Genomic DNA, 25113 nt, shown 5'->3' on the forward strand with positions numbered 1-25113 from the left:
AGCTTCCTGGGCCGCAAAGAACCCTGCCTTGGGCCCTTCCGGGATCCCTGGCCCTGGGACTGCAGTCCCCGCCCACGAGCCACGCCTCTGCGGGCAAGGCTGCAGCCACCGCCCATCCCACTCCCCCACCCTCGGGGCTCCCGGCACCCAGCTGACATCTGGGGGCCCTTTCTCCACTCGCGGTTTCCTGCCTCCCTTCCGTTCCGACAGCGTAAACCGCTGCCCCACCCAGCTCACTCACCCCTGGCGCCCTGGGAATTACCACTCTCTCCCCTCCTCCAAAGCATCCACGATCCGCGACCCCCAAGGCCCATCCCCATAAACATCCTGGACGCGCGACTCTCCATCGCGGCCTCAAAAATGACAAGCTACCCGCGCTGTGGTCATGCACAAGTCTTAATTTAATGGGTAAAAACATTAAATTACACACACAACAATATTTTCCATAAAGCTTAATAAATAGACTTCTTTTTTAAACGCTGTACAAGGGACTGGAAATGAAGCTTTCAACAAAATATGAATGAACTCATACTCCCCTTTTATCGATTTGGAACACTCCCCCCTCCCCCATGCCGGAAAGCAGTGTGCACACTTGAGGTCTCTCTCTGTAAGCCGGCCAAGGTCGACAGGTTCCAAGAGCCTTGGAAGAGATGACCTCACTCGAGGGTTGGGGTTTTAAACGCTCTGCCCTTGGGACTCTAGGCGTGTAGGAAACTGAACCGTTTAGGTGGCTGTTGCCTGTAGGAGCCCTTCTCTGCCCAACACACCGAAAGGGGTGAGAAAAAAAAAACGAGAAATGCACGTCAAACACACACACCCCAGAAATCAACACCAACAAGCCACAAACCGGTGCCCCTCGGCAGCGGGCAGGAGGAGCCAAGGGAGAAAGTGTTTCTTCCCTCTTCTGACACAGAACTCAGCTGGGTCCTGCTGCCGGAGTGGGTGGCCCCAGGTCACAGGGGTGCCACCGTGTGCCGCTGCAGTATGTCCATGAGCTCTTGGGCCCCTCGCCCCCGTGCCAGCTCTAGGGGTGTGAGCCCCCTGGCGTCCCTGTGATGGAGATCAGACTCGGCAGCCAGGAAGCTGACCACAGGGGTGTGGCCCTCGCTCACTGCCAGGTGGATGGGGAGCGCCCCGGTGCCATCGGGTGCGTTGACATCGGCACCGTGCTCCACCAGAACTTTTAGGGTGTCAAGGAATCCAGTGCGGGCTGCATCGTGGGCCGGAGTGGTGCCCGAGGCGTCCTGGACATTGGGGCTGGCGCCTTGCTTCAGGAGTTCCAGGGCAATGGTGGGACTGCCAAACATCATGACCTGGTGGGGGGATGGGGGGTAGAGAAGGGTCAGGGAGTCTCCAAAGGAGGAAGTCCAGGGAAACGGGTGACTGGAGAGAGAGGTCATTCAGGAGTTGACAATGCCAGATATAAGGTTCTCAAGAGAAGGAGAAACTCCGGGGAACATAAACTTCCAGGCAGCTGTTGAGACCCCAGAGAACAAGATCTCCTAGGAATAAGGACCTTCAAAAAAGTGGTCACCCCCCGCTTGGCTATAGCCCCCATGGAAAATTTCAAGGAACCTAAGACCATCCCCCAAGGAACCAGACACACTTCTCCCCACAGATGGGAAATCATCAGGAAATATGAACCCCACCAGGAAACAGACCTCAGAGAACAGTCCCCTCCAGGAAATGGAGATGGCCAGGGAATTTAAAACCCCTTCTCCAAGGAATTTCCCCCTCCATAGTAGGGATCCTTTCTGATGAAATGGGGTTCCCCTTTTGTAAATGTCCCCAAGGGAACAGGGACTCCCATGTAATCTGTGACTATTCCCTTATTGGTATCCCCCCTCCCATATGCCAATATGAAAACCCCGCAGGAATAGAGATTCTCCCCCACAAGAAACTGGATACGTCTCAGAGAACCCCCAGAAAATGGGTACACCTTGGAAACAGGAATCCTTCCTTCCTGCGGTCGGATCGTCCATAGATGCTCCAAGACATTGGAGCCGCCCTCATGAAACTAGGATCCAAAGAAGCTGAACTCTCACTCAGGGAATAAGAACTTCTCCAGGGAAACTGAATCCATCGCCATCAGAGAACAAGGAATCCTCCAAAGATGGAAAGCTCTCCCCTCCCCCAACCTAACCCCATCCACCACCCACCTAAGAAAGGGGACATCAGGGAGCCAAGTCAGCCCAGAGATGCAGAACAGACCTCAGTCGGCTACCAACGGGAACAAGGAGAGAAGAGGGAAGGGGGCTGCGGGCCGGCCCGGGCTCACCTGCAGCGCCGTCTTGCCAAAGCGATTCAGAACGTCTGGGTGCACCAGCTCGCGGTGCAGAAGGCGGCGCACCTCCTGCACGTCTCCTCGGGCCGCCGCCCCGCTCAGCCGGTCGCCGGCGTGGACCTCTTCCAGCAGCATGTCGACCCTGGCGGCCTGTGAAGCCCCCCGCCCCACCCCGCGGCGGTCAGTGCGGGGGAGCCCACGGCGCTGGCCCAGACAGCCCTCCCGCAGCGTCCCCGGCCTGCAACGAGGCTCCGGGTCGGACTCTCCTGTCCGGGTCTCGGGCGCGACCCCCGCCCTCCCGGCCGGCTCCTCCCCCTGTCACCCGGTGGGTAGAGAGGGACTGAGAGCCCGGGCCCAACCCTCCGCTAGCCCGCAGGGCCCTGCCCGGCGCCCGCCCCTTGGGGGCCGGGTCTCCCCCCAACTCACCCTCCCTCCTCCTCGACGGGCGGGGTCTGTTCTGAGCCTGCGTCTCCGCCGCTGTGGAGCAGGCCGCTAGGGGGCGGGGCTGCGAGAGCTCTGGCTCCGCCCCCAAACGCCGCGGATTTGTTTTCTTATGAACTTGCTACGTTGTAGCCCAGCCGAGTCGCCCGGCTCCCGACCCTGTAGTGCTCCGCCCTCCTGGCCAGCGCAGCCAATGGCCACGCGTCGCCAGGGAGGCTTTGGGCGCCGGCGTGGGCGGGCCCGCTCCTGATTGGACGAACTGCTGCGACCGGTGGACCGCGGACAATGGCGGGGTTTTCGGTTTTTCAAAAGCGACCGGCGGGCGGGAAAGAGGGCCCGTTTAACTGACCCAGGGGAGAAAGGTCAGGAGCAGGGTAGCGCGGGCTGCTCCGCGACCTCGGCACCTCCGAGGGAAAGGGAGGCAGGGCTGGGGCCGCCCAGCTTGGAGTTATGCGGTGCGATATTTGTTAGTTCTTACTGTGCAGAGCGCTTTATTTCATTCATTCACTGTGTGCCGAAGCCGTTCCTAGCGCTGGGGGGCCTGCATTCGAGCTACTAAGTAATTTTAGTGTTAAGCACCGTGAGCAAAATAAAGCATAGATATGGGGTGAGTGAGAAAGGAATCACGTTTGGCTCAGATTGCGCCAGCCCTGGCACAGCAAATGCAAGGGCGTGGAAGAAAGTTCATTCTCCAGCTGCCACGTGGGTGAGCCTGAGAGGCGAGAGTCGCGTCGGAGGCCCTTAACAGAGGCCTTCAACAGCGGGGCCTTCACACATTTACTAACCCCCTACTGTGTACTAGGCATCCCAGTGGAGTGCAAGGCGGGTGCCTCCTGGCTGCTGGATGCTTACCTTTTAGAGCTGGAGACGACAATAAATATTTTCAGAGTGGTAAACACTGTGGAGCTGACAAAACGAGATAAATAATAGTGTCTTGGGAAAAGAAGGCTTTGAAATAGGTCGGGGATGGCCGCCCTGAGAAGGTGACATTTGATTTGAGAACTGAAGGTGAGGGAAGGAGCCATGTGGCTCTCGGGAAAAACATACCAGATGGAGGTGCTACAGATTCAAAGGCAGAGGTGGAAACATGTCTAGTAAGTCCAGGAAGAGTGAGGTATAAAGGGAGAGAAGGGGGAGGAGGTGAGAGCTGAACAGGCTTGTGGGCTGCGGTGAGCACTTTTACTTTCGAAAAAGAATGGGGAATTTCCCTGGCGGTCCAGTGGTTAAGACTCCGCGCATCCGCTGCAGGGGGGTCCAGGTTCAGTCCCTGGTCGGGAACTACAGTCCCGCATGCTGCCCAGAACGACAAAAATCAGAGCGGAAAACCCTGGGAAGCTTCTGTATTGAGGAGCCACGATCTGGTTTAGGAGTTATAGGCGCCCTCTGGTGGCTGTGATGGGAACTGGCTGTCATGAGAAGGGGAACGTGACTGTCATGGGAGAGGGAAGCCCAGAGCCTGGGAGACCAAGGTGGAGGCAAACGCGAGGGCTCAGTTGAGAGATGACCAGGGCTGAGAAATGGATATATGTTGCCCACTCTTATCCCAGCACTCCAGGGACACCCCTGGCATCCCCATCCCCCAGCCAAGAAGTACATAACAGCAGCTAGATTCATCTTTTTAATGTCATCCTAAAACTCAGAAATGGGCCAGCGGAGCCTCTGGGCTCAGCAGCTGTGGAGGAGGGACTCCCCACACCTCCTAAGGCAGGTCACTGCAAGAAGGCACTCATGAGGGGGACTTCAAGCCCCTCTTCTATTTCTTCATATAAAATTGGAGGAGGGGGAGGGGTTAGAGTCTGAGAGCTGGAGACTATCACTCCCAGCCTACCAGTAAGGGAAAAAGGAAGGAGCAAGTCAGGTGCTGGGAGTAACAAACCAATAATTCAAGGGCTGCACGAACACACACACACACACACACACACACACACCCATCTTCCCTCCTTCTCTAGTGGAGTCTGCAGTTGGGGCCTGGGGAGAAGACAGCCCAGGTTCAAGCCCCCACTTCTCCCTTCTAGCTGGTACGAAGTTGATAATCTGCAGGGAAACAATGAGCAGGGACCATCTCAGAATTGGGGGAAGGAGACAGAAGGACAGCACCCCCACCCACAGCCCATCCCCTTCCCCAGTGCTCGTGATCAACCCCACAGGTAGGTAACAGGGCTAAGGATGGGCTTAAACATGGTGACTGTAACCGCAGCAACATGCCTGTTTCCAGGCAATAGATGGGGCTGCTGTGTGTTCAGTTGCTTATCCAAACCCCACCTCCACTACCCTGGAATTGGAAACTGTGCCCCTTTTAAAGATAGGGAAACTGAGACTCGGGAGGGCACACTGACAAAGACAGGATAGACCTGGGGGCCACGCCTGTCGGTTTTGGAGCCCTCTGAGACAAGATGTTTCAAAGCCACAAGACCGTCCCCAATCATCTCCTTGTCCCTGTCATTTCAGGGAGCCGGGCTGCCTTACCGCCACTCTGGGTGATATAGCGGACCCAGGGCAGGGCCTGGTAACCGCTCTTCTCAATGATCTTCATGTATCGGACCTGGAAAGGGATGAAAGGAGGTGACCCAGGGTAGGGGGAGAGAGCAGGCTGGGGCCAGGGGAACATAAATAACACAACTTCCGGGAATAAGAAAGCACAGCCTGGGAGGAATGAAGTAACGAGGCTCAGGGCAAAGATGTGACCAGGACAGTGTATGTGTGCGGGGGAGATCAGGTGGTCCAGGACAGTGGGAAAGACGGCACATTCTAAGAGAATTGACAAAATACAGTTTAGGCACAGGGCAAAGTTAGCGGGGAGGGGAAGGGGACCCAGGCTGAGAGCAGAAAAGGCAACACCGTGAGACTTCCCTGATGGTTCAGTGGTTAAGAATCTGCCTGCCAACGCAGGAGACACAGGTTCAATCCCTGATCTGGGAAGATCCCACATGCCCTGGAGCAACGAAACCCATGCACCACAACTACTGAGCCTGTGCTCCAGAGCCCAGGAGCCACAATTAGTGAGGCCACTTGCTGCAACTACTGAAACCTGTGTGCCCTAGAGCCCATGCTCCACAAGAGCAGCCACCAGTGAGAAGCCCACACACCACAACTAGAGAAAAGTCTGTGCAGCAATGAAGACCCACCACAGCCAAAATTAAATAAATAAAATCACTTTTGAAAAAAAGAATCTGCCTGCCAATGCAGGGGACATGGGTTTGATCCTTGGTCCAGGAAGATCCCACATGCCAAGGAACAACTAAGCCTGCATTTAAAACCCTCAGGCTCTAGAGCCCATGCTCTGCAATGAGAAGCCACCGCAATTGAAAAAATAGCTCCTAGTCACTGCAACTAGAGAAAGCTCACACACAACAATGAAGACCCAACACACCCAAAAGTTAAAATTAAAATGTTTGTTTAAAGAAAAAGTAACACTGTTCCAGGAAAAGACAAGAAAGATTGTATAGGAGGAGATAAGCCAAGCCAGGGAACGGAGGTGGTCCGAGCCAAGAGATGTGAGAAAGGGGGACGCACCAAGGTCAAGGAGAGGAACTACCCTGCCCCCTTCCCTCACCTGGATCCCGGAGACAGTGAAATAGGGAATCTCAAACTTCACCCCAATGGGGGGCCGGCCCTCTACTTCCTCCTTCTCCACGCTGGGGAGGCCAAAGTGGGCACGCATCAGGTACTCCTTGCCCCCCTGAGGGAACATGGGGGTATCAGACACATTGAGGGTCCCTATACCCCAGACCACTCCTCATGGCAGCCCCCTGGGGGCAGGCTTTGCTCTCAGCCCATTTGACAGACCAGAAAGTAAAGGCTCCTGGCCCAAACTTGCAGATGAAGCATCTGACAGCAAAGCCTAGTTGGGGGCCTTCTGGTGATCATCTCCCATTTTCCAGGGGCTGATGAACATCGCCCAACCAAGATCCCAAAATGAGACCAAATCCTCCAGCAGCCCAAGGATATGGGTAGCATGATTCTATCTATTTCACAGATGGATACATTGAGGCTTCATGAGGCGAAGTGGGATCCCCAAGGCTGGGTAGCTCAGAGAAGCAAGGGTGAGGAAACTGAACCCAGGGCTGGTTTCCTCAAGACCTAGGACAGGGAGAGCTTAACCATCATCCAGTGTTATCATCTGCAAAGGACAGCCACGTGCATGCGTATGTGGCTCTGATTTATTCTCTGCTTTGCCCTCACTCATCAAGGGCTGGTCCTCCAGTCCCCCGTCCCGTCCCCGGGGCTCACCGGGAAAGACTTGATGCTCCAAATAACCATGTTCTTCTCTGGCACATACTTGGCGCTGCCCACACTGGTCTTGAAGCGAGGGGAGTCGGCATCGCTGGGTACGGGCACAGATATCTCTACACCGTTAGCCACCGACTGCTTTTTAAATTGCCCCTTGGCCTGTCGGTGAAGAGAATGTGGGGTGTGAAGAGTGCATTCATGCAAATGGGGACCAAGCCCTTTCCACGTGCCATTTCAAGAGCCCAGAAGTGGGGACCATGATCCTGTCCATTTTCCAGATGAGGGAACAGAGGCACAGAGAAATTAAGGCATTTCTCTGGACATACACAGCCAACAAGGGGCAGAGTCACACCCACAAGAGACTCCAGCGGTTCTGCTTTTGGTGCCTTCTGTTTGGAAAGTATCATATACCTTTTCTTGCTTCAAAATGTAATCCCTCATTTGAGCAGCTCCTAGGGCAGGCTCACCTCTCAGCCCATTTCACAGACAAGTAATAAAGGCTCCTGGTCAAGACTCACACACTCACACCTGCAAAGTCAGGATGGGACCCTCAGTCTATCAGAATTTTCCTTTTTTTTTTTTTTTTTTTGGCAGTGCTGCAACCTGCAGATCTTAGTTCCCCAGTCTGGGATTGAACCCATGTCCCCAGTAGTGGAAGCTCAGAGTCCTAACCAATAGACCACCAGGGACTTTCCGAGTTTTCATTTGAAAGCTGGCATCTACAGAGCCCCTACCATGTGCAGGGCCCTGTGCCAAGTACTTAACCCTCTCACTAATTCTCTAAAGTAGGAAATTCCAAAGGTCCATTTTACAGATGAAGAAACTGAGGCCCAGAGAGAAAGAGCACTTGGCCTGAGTTGTGTAGCTGGCAGCCGGCACAGCACAGAGATTTGACTTGAGCCTGTGTTCTCAATCCTCACATGCTCTCCTTACAGATAATAAGTTATTGCATTATAGCTAGATTCAGATCCATTTTGACATGGGCAAGCTTTTAACACAAGGACTCTAAGTGTCCATGTGCAGTAGCTAGCACTATGATAACTGCTCTTACTTAATCATCTGGTGCCAAGGGGTGGGGATATATGGGAGGTAGGATTGATGCAGAGGACCTGGAGGTAAAACAGGGCAGGGGATGTTCTTTCTGAAAGGCACCAACTTTTTAATATTTATTTTTATTTGGCTGTGCCAGGGCTTAGTTGCAGCATGTGGGATCTAGCTCTCTGACCAGGGATCAAACCCTTCTACACTGGAATTTCAGAGTCTTCACTGGACCACCAGGGAAGCCCCAGGAAGGCACCAGCTTTAGTGGCCCCTTCTCCTTTCCCTGCCTATAGAGACAGGGACATTGGGGAGCACCAACACCATCCCCCCCACCGTGACTGTCCACATCACAAAAGAGTTCCCCTGAGACTCTAAGACTGGGGAACAAAGTTAAATCTGAGAACACAGACTCTTGAGCCAGGCAGACCCAAGTTCAACGTGCCCCCTCCCTTCCTAGATGAATGACATCTTAGTTCTTCTGGCCTCTTTCCCCATCTGTAAATGGGGCTAAGGACTTCCCTGGTGGTCCAGTGGTTAAGACTCTGCACTCCCAATGCACAGGGCACAAGTTAAATCCCTGGTCAGGGAACTAAAATCCAGCATGCAGTATGGCGTGCCCTCCCATGACCCTCCCCCCCAACTTTTTTAATTAAAAAAGAGACTGGGGAAAAAAATTTTTTTAAGGGAGGGGAGGGACTAATTATATGTTCTGGAGAAGCTCTTGTTTGGGGGACTGGGGACATGCCCAGGGCTATCCGTGGCAATGTGAACCGGAGAAGCCAAGAACTGAAGACAACCCATGCAAGACGCAGGACAGAAGATTCTCATTCTACAGTCACCGAGATGGATGCCCTACGCTACAGGTCCTGGGATTCCTCTTAAAAGTCAACATTACATGAAGAAGGCAAATTATACAAAAAAGTCATGCAGCAAGAGTTCACGGATATAAAGGTCAGAGACCGGTAGAATGAAGTATTTGCGGTTACAGATGAGGGTGGCAAAATTACAAACAAAAGCAAAGAAACGATTTACATGAAATTCAAAATTGTGATCACCTGTGGGCAAGGGTGAGGGGAGCCATGATTGGGCAAGGGACAGGTGGGGGTTCAGAGGTGCTGGGTGAGCCAGGCACACTCAATTAAGCTGGTGGTATGATATGATGATATGGTATGACAATAATAACATTGATCTTTAACACACTCAATGGTTTATATACATATATGAATTCATATGAATATGACTATAAATGTAAATTCATAAAGTAAATTTAAATGTAAATTTAAATTTATAAAGTAGTATAAATGTATATTTTTAAAGTAAATTAAGTAAAAAAAAAAAAGTAAATTAAGTAAGTAAAACAGATCGTGTGTCACACATGGTGGTTCAGTAATAAGGGAAAAAAACAGCAAAGAAGGGAGGTGGAGAAATCAGGAAAGGCTCCTTTGAGGAGGTGACACTGCAGCAAAGAACTGAAGGAGGTGAGGGAAAGAGCCAGGGGGATGTCTGGGTGGCTGGGGGCAGAGTGCTCCAGGGAGAGGCAATAGTCAGGGACCATGCCTGGCATGTTTGAGAACCAGCCAGAAGACCTGCGTGGCTGGAAGGAAATGATGACTGGGGAGGGAGGTGGGAGATATGGTTAGCCTGCTGATGGGGTAGGAGGGGCGATCTGAGCACTGTAATTATTACCCCGGGGGCCCACCTTGACCATGATCTCCACGCGGCTGTGTGAGAATTTCTCAATGACAGATTCGATCCAGATCAGCGGCTTGACCTGCAGACAGAGGAAGAGGGAGTTCTCCAAGGCTCTGGGGTCAACCCTCACCCCCAGCCAGGGGCTCGACCCTGCCTCACCTGGGTGCTAAGGCGGTAGGACATGAGCTCAAAGTCACCGTCAGGTGGGATGAAGGAGATGGTGCGGTCATTGTCAAAACGAGAGAGCCGCACACACTGGTGGAATTTCACATCCTCCAGCTCCACAGACTTGTTCTTGCTCCCTGAAACTCAGAGCCAAGTTAGCGGATGATACTGGAACCCACGGCAGGGTCCTCATCTTTACCTTCCCTGTCTATTGCTACGATCACCCCCATATTACAGATGAAGAAACTGAGGCCCAGAGAGGATGAGTAACTTGCTCGCGGTCACCCAGCTGGCCAGGAACAGAGCTGGGATCCCCAGGGAATCAGGCCCTTGCTATCAGGATGTTATCCTGTGAGTATTAGTCGCTCAGTTGTGTCCGAATCTTTGTGATCCCATAGACTGTAGCCTGCCAGGCTCCTCTCTCCATGGAATTCTCTAGGCAAGAATACTGGAGTGGGTAGCCATTCCCCTCTCCAGGGGATCTTCCCGACCCAAGGATCGAACCCGGGTCTCCTGCATTGCAGGCAGAGTCTTTATTGTCTGAGTCACCAGGGAAGAATGTAATGCTATTCTGTCTCCTACTCCCACTAGAATGTCAGCTCCGTGAGGGCAGGGATTATTTTTTCTTTTCTGCCATGTCCTTGTGCCCGGCCCTCAATAATGAAGCAAAGTTGTTAGCATTAAGGCACAAGCAGCTGCAGTACTGGTCAAGACCAGTAGAGGGCAGGCGAGTATTATTTCAGAATTGACTGCAGGTCCCTCGGTACCACCCACCCCAGATGAGGCGAGGTCTCAGGCTCCCCCTTGCGCCCCGCTTCCAGAAACTTACGGCCAGTGAGCTCGAAGAGTACACGGTCATTGAGGCCCAGCCGCAGCTCTGGCATTCCCGACAGAAACACCTTGAGCTTGATAGTGCCCACGATCTCACTCAGCAGGACACTGCCGTTGGCATTGACCTGAGGATGCAAACACTGGTGATGTGGGAGGCGGTTAACAAGCACAGGGCTCCCTCTCCCGGGCCTTGGCTGTAGCGAGGGTGGGGCAGAGGTGTGGAGGCTCACCAGCAGGTTAACGGACTCTATGACATCGATGAAGACCTCATTCTTCTTGTACTTAATGCCCTCCGAGCGCCAGGACACAGCATTGGTGACAGTGGGTGGCACTCGTGACTTGCCCGTCTCCAGCTTGTTGCCCTGCTGCGTGATGTACCTGGCACGGCGGGCAGGGAGATGAGCAGATAGGCCCAAGGATACTTCCCCGACCCTCCCCGGGTTTCTTCCACCCACGGCCCACTCACTCCTGCAGGATTTTGCTGTCTGTGGTCTGTGGGAAGCCGAAGTCCATAAGCTCATCCAGCAGTTCGTAGACGATGACAAAGTTGTCTCGGATGCTCTCCTCCTCCAGCTCCTTGAAGTATTCGGAGAATACCTGGGGGTGCGAGGAGACCAACACCCACAGAGATGTGGCTGGTGTTGCTCTTGGGCTGGGTTCCCACTCATCCAGCCAGCCACCCAATAAGCAACTATTGAGTACCTACTGTGTACCAGTATCAGTACATTAATGGTGAACAAAGCCAACAAGGTCTCTGCCCTCCTGGAACAGTCATGAGGGGGAATGGACAGGAAGTGGGACTAATATCATCCAACATGTAGAGTGCAATAATGAGGAAAACAAGTGAAGTAGGAACCCAGAGGCAGGGAGGTCCAAGAGGACTTCCTGGAGGAGGGACTGGAAGGACTCAGAATGTTTGTTTTTTCGTGAATCATGGATTGCCATGTATCTGGTGATGTTAATGGACCCATCTCAGAATAAGGTTTGTTAATGCATGAAATAAAAGAAACACACACACAACACAAAAGACAGAATATGGGAATTCTCTGGCACTCCAATGGGTAGGACTCCGTGCTTCCATTGCTGAGGGCCCAGGTTCAATCCCTGGTTGGGGAACTAAGATCCCACAAGCCAAGCCATGCAGCAAGAGCAAAACAAAAACCAACCAAAATAACCCCATAAGATGGCAAAGGAAAACTGTTACACTACACAGAAATACATCTAAGTTCATGGATTCCTTGAATTCCTTCCAGGGGCCCTTGGGACTTGGGGGAAACCCCAGATGGGAGCCCCTGGGAATTAGTATCTCCTTAGCAGAGACTCTGTCATGCACCCAACACTGGAAACCCCATCCCTTATCCTGCTCCAGCTTCTCTGGCCTTTTTTCTGTTCCCACCTCAGGACCTTTGCACATGCTATGCTCACTGCTTAGGATACTCTCCTCACACAGGCTCCTTGAGACAGGCCTTAACTCCTTGGTGAAGCCACCACTATCCCTTGACCCCTGTGAGTATCAGGGTGAGACTAGCACCCACCCAGTCACTGGTTATCACAATGTCCCCCCTGAATATCCTTCATGCCCTTTAACTCCTGAGCACAGGCCAGGACTGTGCCTGCCTTATACAAAGCTGTGTGTCCCTCCTCTGCCTGGCAGAGAGGAGACAAATCAATACAGATCTCTTATTTGCTGAAAAGTATCCCAAAAAATCCCTCTGGAAATTCCCCAGTGGTCCAGTGGTTAGGACTCAACCCTTTCATTGCCAAGAGCGTGAGTTCAATCCCTGGTCAGGGAACTAAGATCCTGTAAGCCAGGAGGTGATCAAAAAAAAAAAAGTACTTTCTCAGCCACTTCAGGGTCAGCCTGCCCTCACCCCTTGGGGGTGTACTATCCTTTGTTTACCAAATAAAATTCTGAGCAGTTAAAAAAAGTACTTTCTCAATCATTGAGAATGGCATATAGTAAGTGCTCAAAAGATTACTATGTGATCATATGATATGGCATTAGTAGTAATGCTAACAATACCAAACCTCTATTAAGCACTTACTGTATACTAGGCACTGTTTTCAGTGCTCTAGAGGTATGAATTGGATTGAATTATTTTGTACAACAACCCTGAGGCAGGACTAAACCCGGTTTATAGTATTTTTTTTTTTTCCGGTTGTACCTTGCAGCAGGTGGGATCCTAGTTTCCTGATCAGGGAATTCACGCCCCTTGCAGTAGAAGCATGGGGTCTTAACCACTGGACTGTCTGGATTAAACCCAGCCAGGCTTCAGCAATACGTGAACTGTGAACTTCCAGATGTTCAAGCTGGTTTTAGAAAAGGCAGAAGAACCAGAGATCAAACTGCCAACATCTGCTGGATCATCGAAAAAGCAAGAGAGTTCCAGAAAAACCTACTCCTGCTTTATTGACTATGCCAAAGCCCTCGACTGTGTGGATCACAATAAACTGTGGAAAATTCTGAAAGAGATGGGAATACCAGACCACCTGACCTGCCTCTTGAGAAACCTGTATGCAGGTCAGGAAGCAACAGTTAGAACTGGACATGGAACAACAGACTGGTTCCAAATAGGAAAAGGAGTACGTCAAGGCTGTATATTGTCACCCTGCTTATTTAACTTATATGCAGAGTACATCATGAGAAACTCTGGGCTGGAAGAAGCACAAGCTGGAATCAAGATTGCCGGGAGAAATATCAATAACCTCAGATATGCAGATGACACCACCCTTATGGCAGAAAGTGAAGAGGAACTAAAAATCCTCTTGATGAAAGTGAAAGAAGAGAGTGAAAAAGTTGGCTTAAAGCTCAACATTCAGAAAACTAAGATCATGGCATCTGGTCCCATCACTTCATGGGAAATAGATGGGGAGACAGTGGAAACAGTGTCAGACTTTATTTTTTGGGGCTCCAAAATCACTGCAGATGGTGACTGCAACCATGAAATTAAAAGACGCTTACTCCTTAGAAGGAAAGTTATGACCAACCTAGATAGCATATTAAAAAGCAGAGACATTACTTTGCCAACAAAGGTCTGTCTGGTCAAGGCTATGGTTTTTCCAGTGGTCATGTATGGATGTGAGAATTGGACTGTGAGGAAAGCTGAGCACTGAAAAATTGATGCTTTTGAACTGTGGTGTTGGAGAAGACTCTTGAGAGTCCCTTGGACTGCAAGAATATCCAACCAGTCCATCCTAAAGGAGATCAGTCCTGGGTGTTCATTGGAAGGGCTGATGCTGAAGCTGAAACTCCAGTACTTTGGCCACCTCATGCGAAGAGTTGACTCATTGGAAAAGACCCTGATGCTTGGAGGGATTGGGGGCAGGAGGAGAAGGGGAAGACAGAGGATGAGATAGCTGGATGGCATCACCGACTCGATGGACATGAGTTTGAGTAAACTCCGGGAGTTGGTGATAGACAGGGAGGCCTGGCGTGCTGCGATTCACGGGGTTGCAAAGAGTCGGACACGACTGAGCGACTGAACTGAGCTGAACTGAGAGGCACAGGGAGAAGTAACTTGTCCAAGGTCACACAGCCAGTAAGCAGCGGAGCTGGGTCTGGAACCCAGTATCCTCGGGTTCAGATTTGAGCAGTACACCCTCTCGGAGACTTCTTTGCTTCCTGCCCCATAAAGAGAGTTGATCCCACAACAGCTGATGAGAACAGAGTGATGGGGCTTTGATGGTGGCACCCCCTGGGAAGTCAGGGAAGGCTTCCTAGGTGGTATGGATCTCGAAAGAGGCAGGCAAGACAGGTGGACAGACAGACGAGGCGGCCAATAGAAGGCCAGAACCTACCTCCACTATCTTGTAGAGGAAGGAATACACCAGGGAGGCGTTGGCATTCTTCAGTGTGGTGGCCACCACTGCGGCAGCGAGGTTAAGGAAAGGCAGCCTTTTGGAGAGTTCCAATGGAGCGTAGACCCGGAAACGCCGCCCTGTCCGCTCCCACTCTCCAACCTGAGCCACGGCTGTGTCGTGCACCTCTCGTCCCAGCCCATCATCTCCAGGCCTGAGATGCCACCACCCCAGGCCCCCAGGGACCCACCCGTGGCCGGATACAGTAGAGGTTGCTGTATTTGATCCACAGGAAGTGGACCCGTCCGTGACTCAGTAGTGGGGTCAGCGCGCCTTCCTCCTCCCGCTGCATTAGCAAAGGCATGAAGTGATCGATCTCACTCATGGCCACATCACCCTTGTAGTTGCGGCTGATCAGGGGCTGAGGATAAGCAGAGAAAGTCTGGTCATTGCTGGGATCCAGGGACCTCCCCCCCGGGGGCATCAGAGTGCCAGGTTCTGACCCTACTTTCTGGTTGAGGGGACACGGACAAGGCTCTGCCTCTCGGCATGTCGGTTTCCTCCTCTGTAAAATGGGTTCATGATAGCGACAGTCAGAGCGTCTAGAGCCCTCACTGACACCTCAGCTGTGCTCTGCTAAAGCCTGGATGTTTGCTTACTTAGGTCGTTGTCACCATAACCCTGTGAGGTAGGTGGTCTCACCATCTCCATTTTACACATGGAGAAACTGAGGTATGGACCCAGCCCATAGCCCGCGAGGAAGCTGGGAATTGAGCCAAGATGCCCTGGCTCCAGAATTCCTGCTCTTGAGCAAGGTTTCACAGGCACCAAATCAGCGAGGTAGGGGTGATGAAAGAAAAGAGAGAGGAAAAAAGAAAAGAAATACGATTATAACCATTTATCACTCATAGCTCATATAGCTCTGCCTGGCAGGCAGTGGTTAATTTTAATAATATTTACTTGAGGAGGTTGTTTAGTCCAGTGTTTAGAACGAAGAGGGTACCCAGCAAGTCCTCACACATCTTAGCCCTCACTATGATTATTATCAGGAATATTATTCTCATCACCACCGTTACTATTGCTGGGTTTCCCAGGTGGCATTACTGGTAAAGAACCCACTTGGCAACGCAGGAGACCAAAGAGATGGCAGGTTCAACCCCTGGGCCGGGAAGATCTCCTGGGGGAGAGCAAAGCAACCACCCCAGACAGAAGAAGATGAATGGGAGGGGGCGCCAGAAAGAGACAAGGCAGCCCCGCAGGGGAAATACGGTCTTCTGCCCCGGCTTTCTTCCCCAAATATCAGTACAGTGGATGATGACGGTGATAGAAATAATAATTTCAATTGATTGAATGCCTAATGTTTGTAGTAGGGCCACTGTACTAAGTAGTACACACTGCATACGGCTGTATTAATTCTTCTTGGGTGGGGAGCTCTGTTATTCCCATCTGTACAGACAGGGAGACTGAGGCTGAGAGAGGCGAAGCCCCTTCCCTCAGACACGCCGCTAGTAAACAGTGGAGGTGGGGTTCGACGCCAGAGTCCCAGGAATTGGGGGAGGGGTGTTCCCACGCCCCCAGGGCTTTCCGGAATCTCGCTGCCTGCAAGGAGGGGCCGCACGCTGGGTCCGAGAGGGAGCAACCTCCAGCTGTCGGTCTCCCATTCCCTGCACCCAGCCTCACCTTGCCCTTGACGTCGAGGATGAAGACAGCCGAGGCGGACATGGTGGCGGCTGGCGGACCTGGGGGGTGGGGAGGGAGCGCCGGGAGGCGACGGTGGCGCCGCTTCCTTCTTCCTGCGGAAGCACCCGCGCGCAGGTGAGCACCAGGTGAACGCGTCTTAAAGGGGAGGGCCACCAGGTGAGCGGCGCGGTCGGCCGACAGGAAGACGCTGCGGGGGCGGGGCGGGGCGGGGCGGAGCTTAAGATGTGACAAAATGCCCCGCCTCACTTTCCCTTTGCTCTCTGGAGTGAGGATGGGCGGAGACCCCAGACCAACCTGTTCTCCCTCCAAGGAACCGAATATCTATCCATCCATCCATTCATCCATCCAACCACCCAACCATTCATTCATCCACCCATCCACTCATCTTGTTTCTCCTGTCTCTCTGACACTCACGTCCGCCCCAATAGAGCAGGGACTTAGTTCATGTCTGTGTCCCCAGGGCCCAGTGCTGGGTGCTCAATGTGTGTGTAATTTATTAATTAATACATGCCATAAATATTTGCTAATTAATTTATTCTTTCGTTCAGTGACAAGAACTATGAGTTACACTCTCAGCAGGAAAAACGTAGCTGCCTTTTTTTTTTTTTTGGTGGGCCAAGTGGGGTCTTAGTTCCCTGACCAGGAATCGAACCCATTCCCCCTGCAGTGGAAGCACAGAGGTTTAACCACTGGGCCGCCAGGGAATTCCCCAAGTAGTTTTTTTTGTTTGTTTTTTTGTTTTTTTCCCAAGTAGTTTTTATTGTTATTCCTAATGTTATTCTTTCAAAACTTTTTTTAAACTTTAAAATTTTTATACAGTTTCTAAAGGTCACACTCCCTGGTTGCTCAGACGGTAAAGAATCTGCCTGCAGTGTGTGAGACCTGGGTTCAATCCCTGAGTCGGGAAGATCCTCTGGAGAAGGGAGTGACAACCCACTCCAGTATCTTGCCTGGAGGATCCCATGGACAGGGGAACCTGGTGGGCTACAGTCCATAGGGTCACAAAGAGTCAGACAGGACTGAGCAACTAACACTTTCACTCCATTTACAGTTATTGCAAAATATTGGCTATATTTCCTGTGTTGTACAATACATCCTTGTGACTTATGTTACACCTAATGGTGGCTCCCCTTTCACCCTATGTTGCCCCTTTTCTCCCCACTGGTAACCACTAGTTTGTTCTCTATATCTGTGAGTCTGCTTCTTTTTTTGTTGTATTCATTAGTTTGTTGTATTTTTCAGATTATACATATAAGTGATATTATACAGTATTTGTCTTTCTCTGTCTGACTTCTTTCACTTAGCATAATGCCCTTCAAGTCCATACATGTTGCTGCAAATGGCAACATTTCATTCTTTTTTTTACTGCTAAATAGTATTCCATTTTGTATATATCACATCGTCTGTATTCATTCATCTGTTGATGGACACTCTAATATTATCTTTTTTTAATATTTGTTTTTATTTATTTCTTTGACTGTGTTGGGTCTTAGTTGCAGCATGTGGGATCTACTTCCCTGACCAGGGATCAAACCCCGGGCCCCCTGCATTGGGAGCATGGAGCTTTAGCCACTGGACCACCAGGGAAGTCCCTCTAATATTATTTTTTTTTAATTTTTATTTATTTATTTTGGCTGTGTTGCAAAGCATGTGGGATCTTAGTTCCCTAATCAAGGATTGAACTCTCAGCCCCTGCATTGGAAGTGCAGAGTCATAACCACTGGACTGCCAGGGAAGTCCCTAATGTTTTTCTTTCTAAAAATTTTTATTTTATTGAAATATAGTTGATTACAACTTTGTGTTAATTTCTGCTGTAGAGCAAAGTGATTCAGTTTTATATGTTATATATATATATATTCAGACTATATATATTCTTTTTCATATACTTTCTATGATGGTTTATCATAGGATATTGAATATAGCCCTCTGTGCTACACAGTAGGAGCTTGTTTATCCATTCTAAATATAACAGTTCGCTTCTGGTAATCCCTAACTCCCATTACTTCCTCTCCCTCCCCTTCTTCCCCTTTGCAACCGCAACACCATTCTCTATGTGAGTCTGTTTCTGTTTCATGTTTATTTATGTCGTATTTTAGCTTCCACATATAAGTGATATCGTATGCCATTTGTCTTTCACTATCTGACTTACTTCATTTAATATGATAATCTCTAGGTCAATCCATGTTGCCGCAAATGGCATTATTTCATACTTTTTTATGGGTGAGTAGTATTCCATTGCGGAGAAGGCAATGGCACCCCGCTCCAGTACTCTTGCCTGGAAAATCCCATGGACGGAGGAGCCTGGTAGGCTGCAGTCCATGGGGTCGCGAAGAGTCGGACACGACTGAGCTACTTCACTTTCACTTTTCACTTTCATGCATTGGAGAAGGAAATAGCAACCCACTCCAGTATTCTTGCCTGGAGAATCCCAGAGACAGGGGAGCCTGGTGGGCTGCCGTCTATGGGGTCGCACAGAGTCGGACACGACTGAAGTGACTTAGCTGCAGCAGTATTCCATTTTACATATGGACCACATCTTTTCTATCCCCTATTGTTACTCTTATTCATTCCAAAATATTTATAAGCTCCTACTATGTGACATTAAGATACTGATAGCAAAAAAAAAAAAAAAAGATACTGATAGCATGCTGCAGTCCATAGGGTCACAAAGAGTCAGACTTGACTAAGTGCCTGTAACAACAGCAAAATGTTGAAAAGATAAATGGTCATTATTAGTATGACTATAATTGTTATATTATTCACTCAACCAACATTTATTGAGCACTTACTATGTGCTGGACTGGACATATGGAAGCTGCTTTCATTATGGTGATAATGGTTCACTCAGTGAGTGACTATTTATGGAGTGGAGAATTCCATGGACTGGCCATGGGCTGCAAAGAGTCAGACACAACTGAGCGACTTTCACTTCACCTGTGGCACTAGGTGAGCAGACAAAGCCTCTCCACTGCTCTCTATCTAGGAAAAGCAAGAGCTACACAACTTGAAAAAAAAAACAAAACAGGTGATCCCTGGGACTTCCCTGGTGGTTCACTGGTTAAGACTTTGTGCTTTATTGCCAAAGGCCTAGGTTTGATCCCTGGTCAGGGAACTAGGATCCCACAAGCTGCATGATGCAGCCAAAAAAAAGTGATTCCTGATGAGAATGGGTACCCTTAAAGTGAGGAGTTGGCATGTGTTTGTGTGTGTTGGAGAATGGATGGGGGGCTGTGTGGTGGGGAGATCAGAGAAGGAGCTGACGTTTGAGAAAGGTCTGAGGGTCTGAGGGTAAATGGTGACATGAAAAGATCACATTACTGGCAGCAACTATTTGCCGAGCAGTTAAGTGTGTTAAGGGTTTCATGGGCTCCCCATCCCTAAATTTCCAGAATGATCTTAAGAGCAGGGGGAACCCAAGAGGAAGTCCCATTGAAGAGCCTGGCACAAAGCTAGTGCTAATATTGTTTCTGTTGGTGGTGGTGCTGTGTGTGCATGTGAGGGCATGGGCTCTGGAGCCTGCCACTTGGGCTCTCCTGCTGGGTATGCAAGCAGCCAGCTGGGTGGCCTCAGGCACCTGGCTTCCCCTCCCTGGATCTCGGTTTACACGTCTGTGAAATGTGGTTAAAGCTGTACTTTCCACAGGAACCTACTGGATAACACAGGGAACTTTATTCAATATTTTGTAGTAATCGACAAGGGGAAAGAATCTGAAATTATATATATATATATATATATATATATATATATATATATATATATATATATATAAAATGACTGAATCACTGTGCTATACACCTGAAACTAACATGATATTGGAAATCAACTATACTTCTATCAACACACACACAAATACATAAAAAAAGAGAAAAAAATAGGGAGGGATAAATCAGGAACTTGGGATTAACATACACACACTACTATATATAAAATAGAAAACCAACAATCAGTTCTACTGATTAACACAGGAAACTTTACTCAATATTCTGTGATAACCTACATGAGAAATAAATCTGAAAAAAAAATTGAATATATATATATGAACAACTGAATCACTTTGTTGTATACCTGAAACTAACACAGTATTGTAAATCAACTATATACCAATAAAATTTTTAAAAGTCTTGAAAAGAAGAGGACCAAAAGAAAAAATAAAACACAATGAAAAAACCACAGTAGAAAAAAAATGCTTTTTACTAATAAGATTAGAGTTAGCCTCGACTGAGTGATGGCATGCAATGTGATGCTTGGAACTGTGCCTAGGATACAGCCAACGCTCAATCATGTTATTATCATCTATTATTTGCTGTTATTACTGTTTACTGTATGGCAGGTAAGGGTACAGGGGCTGGGTTTGTATCCTGACTCTGCCGTTGGCTGTAAGGCATTGGGCTAGTAATGGCACCTCTTGTGTCTCAGTCTCCCCTTCTTTTAAACGGGTATAAAAGCCATAGTGCGGCTTCCTCAGGCGGCACAGGACGGAGTTTCAGGGCATAACTCCACGCCTGGCACACCACCTATGCTACCCCCGCTCATCAGCTATTGCAGACCCTGGGTTCCACCCCAAGATGGTTGGTAGGGAAGGTGAGGCTGGGGGTGAGGAGGAGAAGGAAAATAAATCTCAGGCTGGCTGGAGTGATCTTGCTCTACAGAGAGTCCCTTGGACAGCAAGGAGATCAAACCAGTCCATCCTAAAGGAAATCAACCTGAATATTCTTTGGAAGGACTGATCCTGAGGCTGAAGCTCCAATACTTTGGCCACCTGATGTGAAGAGCTGACTCATGAGAAAAACCCTGATGCTGGGAAAGATTGAGGGCAGGAGGAGAAGGGGGCGACAGATGATGAGGTGGTTGGATGGCATCACCGGCTCAACGGACATGAGACTGAGCAAACTCTGGGAGATAGAGAAGGACAGGGAAGCCTGGTGCGCTGCCGTCCAGGGGGTGGCAAAGAGTAGGACGCGGCTGAGCAGCTGAACAACCACAGAGGGAAGGAGAGTCCTGCAAGGCCACAAGGGGGCGACATTCAGCTCTCTCAGGCGTAATGCTTCCTTCGCCAAACCCAGCCCCTGGGCTTTGTGAGCCCCTGAGGGTGGGATGAGGGCCTTGAGGAAGGGAGGAGAGAGGACAGCCGCCGTCAGAGCCATCCACTGCTTCTGGCGTCATTCGCGGAGCACTGATCTTCATGTCCCCTCACAGAGAAAGAAGCAGAGGCACAGAGAGTTGAAGCCACTCGCCCAAGGCCACACACGAGTTGAGCCAGAATTTGAACCTGAGTTGTGGAGCTGGAGAGCTGAGTCCCAGTCCTCATCCAGTGGCTCTGTGATGTGTGACAGACACAAGCATTACTGTTACTAACAATAGCTAACCCCTATGTGGCGCTCACTTTACCCAGGGGCTGATTTCCTCTCTGACTCAGTCAGTAAAGAATCTGCCTGCAATGCAGGAGGCATGGGAGTGCAGGTTGATCCCTGGGTGGGGAAGATTTCCCTGGAGGAGGAAATAGCAACTCACTCCAGTATTCATGCCTGGGAGATCACAGGGACAGAGGAGCCTGGTGGGCTACAGCCCATGGGGTCGCAGAGAGTCCGACACACCTGAGAGGCTAAGCACACGGGCATGCACAGCCAGGGGCTCCCCTAAAAGTCTCCCGAGTGGGAGGTCATGTTTTGAGTTCAGGAACCTGGTGTCGCCATTTGACAGATAAGAAACCCGAGGCTCAGGAAGAGTGAATGATTTGTACAAAAGTCACCCCAGCAAGCAGAGACAGAACTGGAAGTTCTGCCCTTGCAAAGGCCCAAGGTTTTATGTCACCTCTGCTCAAAGGAAAGGTGTCCTTTCTGTACCTGATAGGGCCAGAGAAAAGAGACAAAGTGCATGCATGCTTTGTCACTCAATCTTCCCGACCTGGGGCTTGAACCAGCATCTCTTGAGTCTCCTACATTGGCGGGCAGGTTCTCTACCACCAGCACCACCTGGGAAGCCAAAGGGACAAAGTAGATGATTAAATAGTTAATCCCACTGGAGGATTATAAACAGAAAAATATGGGAGACTCCTGTAAATTAATGATTACTCAAAAAATCAGGTTTGCTTAACCACCAAGTCAAGTGGGCTTGCTTAGCGACAAAACCCGCTTATGCAACAGAAGGACGAGACATGTCCACAAACAATAAAACAATGGTGGCCTGAGCCCCACATCCTGCCCAGTGAGCTCAGTAAGTTAGTGATCCCTCAGACACGCTCTCTGCACAAATAAACAAAAATTTGTGGGCCTAGCTTGACCCTGTCTTTGTGTGCATGCTCAGTCATCAGTCATGTCCAACTCTTCGGGACCCATGGACTGTAGCCAGCCAGGATCCTCTGTCCATGGGATTCTCCAGTCAACAATACTGGGATGGGTAGCCATTCCTCCTCCAGGGGATCTTCCCAACCCAGAGATTGAACCTCTTATATCTCCTGCACTGGCAGGAGGATTCTTTACCACTGAGCCACCTGGGAAGCCCGACTTGACCGTGTAGGGACAAAAAAACCCCCAAGCTCAACCTGAAGGAGGAACTGATGATAGAAGCATGACATTTACTCAAGAAAGACAAAGAAATTCTTCTCCATGTCCCCACTTTTCCTTTGATTATAAAACGGTAGCCCAGTAAGTTCTCAGGGCATGGCACCCCCTCACCCACCTTGCTTGTAAACCTCACAAGTATCCTATTCTAATAAATCCCTAATCTATCACTTTGCCACTCGCTGAATTCTTTCTGTGCTGAGACATAAAGGACCATGGTACCAGAGCTCTTCGGAGTCCCCCCTACCCCAAAACGACACCAATCGGTTTCACTCCTACCAGCCCTTTGCTCCAGTGTTCTTGCCAGGGAAATCCCGTGGACAGAGAAGCCTGGAGAGACACAGTCCATGGGGTCACAAAGAGTCGGACATGACTGAACCAACAGAGCACACAGCCCCTTGCTCAGAAGGTGACCTCGGTAGGTTGAGGACTTGTCAGGCCCTCACCCCAGCCCAGGCATCATTGAACCTTGCAGGGCCCTTCTCCTAGGGCCCTCAGATGTTTTCAAGCAATAAACAGAACCCGGAAGCCTGAGCCCAGTGCCCTGGAATCTGAAACTCAAGGTCTGTTTGGCTGAAAAATTCATGAGCCCAAAAGCCTCAGTGGAGTCAGAGAACAGAGCAGCTCTGTTTCCCGAACCAGCCTGCAGCAGCTGCAACCTCCGCTGTCCCCAGAGCCTGGGGCCCTGCCCCAGTTCCTTCTAAAAGCCTACAGGGATCCTGCCTCTTTGTTGTTCAGTCACTAATTTGTGTCTGACTCTTTGTGACCCCATGGATAGCAGCACGCTAGGCTCCTCTGTCCTCCACTATCTCCTGGAGTTTGCTCAGTCTCATGTCCATTGAGTCTGTGATGCCATCCATCCATCTCATCCTCTGTCACCCCCTTCTCCTGCCCTCAATCTTTCCCAGCATCAGGATCTTTCCAATGATCGGCTTTTCACATGAGGTGGCCAAAGTATTGGAGCTTCAGCTTCAGGATCACTCCTTCCAATGAATATTCAGGGTTGATTTCCTTTAGGATTGACTGGTTTAATCTCCTTGCTGTCCAAGGGACTCTCTAGAGTCTTCTCCAGCACCGCAGTTTAAAAGCATCAATTTTTCGGTGCTCAACTTTCTTTATGGTCCAACTCTCACATCCATAAATGACTACTGGAAAAACCATAGCTTTAGCTACGCGGATCTTTGTCAGCATAGTGACGTCTCTCATTTTTAGGTCTGTCGTAACATTATCCAGTCACCCCCTTAACTCCTTATCCACCGCACTAACGGGATCTCCCTGATACTCACAGCTTCTTTGGCCCTCCCTCACCCTCGCATCAGCCATGGCTCCCCATTGCCCTCAAGCTGGCCTGCGTGGCAAGATTTGACCCCTGTTGACCTCTCCCACAAAGCATGCTTGAACTCACAGTCTCAGACACACTGACGTCCTTAATTTCATTTCCCCTCTTTCTCTTCCTCTAGCCCATGACAGCTTAATGCATGATGCCTACCCATCTTGCTTTCTCCACTTGGTTCTCACTCAGCTCTTAAGGTCTTCTCTTCAGAAGCCCTTGCTGACCTTCTCCCCCAACCCCATCTAGGTCAGGTTCCTCCCTTGCACTTTTCTAAGTCTCCCATGACTCTCCCAGCATAGCCGTGTCACACTGTATTCTTTTTTTTTTTTTAATTTTATTTTATTTATTTATTTTTTTCACACTGTATTCTTAAAAATCTGTTTAAAAACTTTTATTGTGGGGCGTCCCTGGTGGCTCGGTGGTAAAGAATCCACCTCCCAATGCAGGAGACGTGGGTTCCATCCCTGATTCAGGAAGACCTCACATGCGACGAGCAACTAAGCCAGCGTGCCAGGGCTATTGAGCCTGTTCTCCAGTGTCCAGAGCTGTAAGAACCCACACAATGAATGAGAAGCCCCATGTGCGAAACAAGAGCAAACCCCCGCTCACCACAAGCCCACACAGCCAAAATAAATAAGTAAATAAATGAAATTATAAAACAAAAAAAACTTCTATGGTGGTTTTATATATATATATCTCACATAAAATCTCATACCTTCTGATTCCACCTACAGGCTGTCCCAAGAGGAGTCAAATTCCTAGAGACAGAATGTAGAATGGTGAGTGCCAGGGATGGCTGAAGGGGGTGGGGAATTATTGCTTATGGGGTCAGGTGGGGCGGGGTAGAGTTTCCATTTCAAAAAAGGAAAAAAGTTCAGGAAATGGACGGCGGTGATGTTGTTGCAACAGGTGAATATACTTAATCCCACTGGACTGGACACTTCAAATGATAGATCAGGAAAAAATCCCTTTTGCCTCCTCCTTCCCATCCTGATCCTTCTGATAACCTCTATCTTGTTAAAATTTCTTTCTGTTGT

At 49.9% G+C, this 25113-nt stretch overlaps 2 protein-coding genes across 4 annotated transcripts; both read right to left on the reverse strand.

Moving 5' to 3' along the window:
• Window positions 1-383: 383 nt before the first annotated feature.
• Window positions 384-2834, reverse strand: CDKN2D (cyclin dependent kinase inhibitor 2D). Of its 2 annotated transcripts, XM_043911496.1 has the most exons (3): window positions 2711-2834; window positions 2279-2434; window positions 384-1313 (listed from the first exon to the last, which is right to left on the reverse strand). In XM_043911496.1, exons 2-3 carry the CDS (start codon window positions 2417-2419, stop codon window positions 954-956), a joined length of 501 nt encoding a protein of 166 aa, XP_043767431.1. In that variant the 5' UTR covers window positions 2420-2434; window positions 2711-2834; the 3' UTR covers window positions 384-953. The 2 variants fall into 2 exon arrangements, with proteins under 2 accessions (XP_043767431.1, XP_043767432.1); XM_043911497.1 differs by having other exon boundaries at window positions 2279-2728.
• A 1496-nt stretch (window positions 2835-4330) lies between these two features.
• On the reverse strand, window positions 4331-16288 carry AP1M2 (adaptor related protein complex 1 subunit mu 2). 2 transcript variants are annotated; one of them, XM_043911500.1, is made up of 12 exons: window positions 16163-16288; window positions 14747-14903; window positions 14483-14550; window positions 11151-11281; window positions 10915-11062; window positions 10683-10809; window positions 9848-9990; window positions 9696-9767; window positions 6956-7114; window positions 6279-6404; window positions 5192-5267; window positions 4331-4759 (listed from the first exon to the last, which is right to left on the reverse strand). In XM_043911500.1, exons 1-12 carry the CDS (start codon window positions 16202-16204, stop codon window positions 4737-4739), a joined length of 1272 nt encoding a protein of 423 aa, XP_043767435.1. In that variant the 5' UTR covers window positions 16205-16288; the 3' UTR covers window positions 4331-4736. The 2 variants fall into 2 exon arrangements, with proteins under 2 accessions (XP_043767435.1, XP_043767434.1); XM_043911499.1 differs by having other exon boundaries at window positions 9848-9996.
• Window positions 16289-25113: the final 8825 nt, after the last annotated feature.

The sequence above is a fragment of the Cervus elaphus genome, chromosome 9 (assembly GCF_910594005.1).
Source record: "Cervus elaphus chromosome 9, mCerEla1.1, whole genome shotgun sequence".
Lineage (NCBI taxonomy): Eukaryota > Metazoa > Chordata > Mammalia > Artiodactyla > Cervidae > Cervus > Cervus elaphus.

What these genes read in the sequence shown, in the direction of transcription:
- CDKN2D (XM_043911496.1), bottom strand. Translation starts at nt 2,419, where the DNA reads ATGCTGCTGGAAGAGGTCCACGCCGGCGACCGGCTGAGCGGGGCGGCG. An exon ending in TTGGCAAGACGGCGCTGCAG is followed by an intron (nt 1,314 to 2,278) that starts GTGAGCCCGGGC and finishes TCCCCCCACCAG; the next exon opens with GTCATGATGTTTGGCAGTCC.
- AP1M2 (XM_043911499.1), bottom strand. Translation starts at nt 16,204, where the DNA reads ATGTCCGCCTCGGCTGTCTTCATCCTCGACGTCAAGGGCAAG. An exon ending in CCTACCGCCTTAGCACCCAG is followed by an intron (nt 9,768 to 9,847) that starts GTGAGGCAGGGT and finishes CTCTGTCTGCAG; the next exon opens with GTCAAGCCGCTGATCTGGAT. An exon ending in TCACTGTCTCCGGGATCCAG is followed by an intron (nt 5,268 to 6,278) that starts GTGAGGGAAGGG and finishes ATCCCTTTCCAG; the next exon opens with GTCCGATACATGAAGATCAT.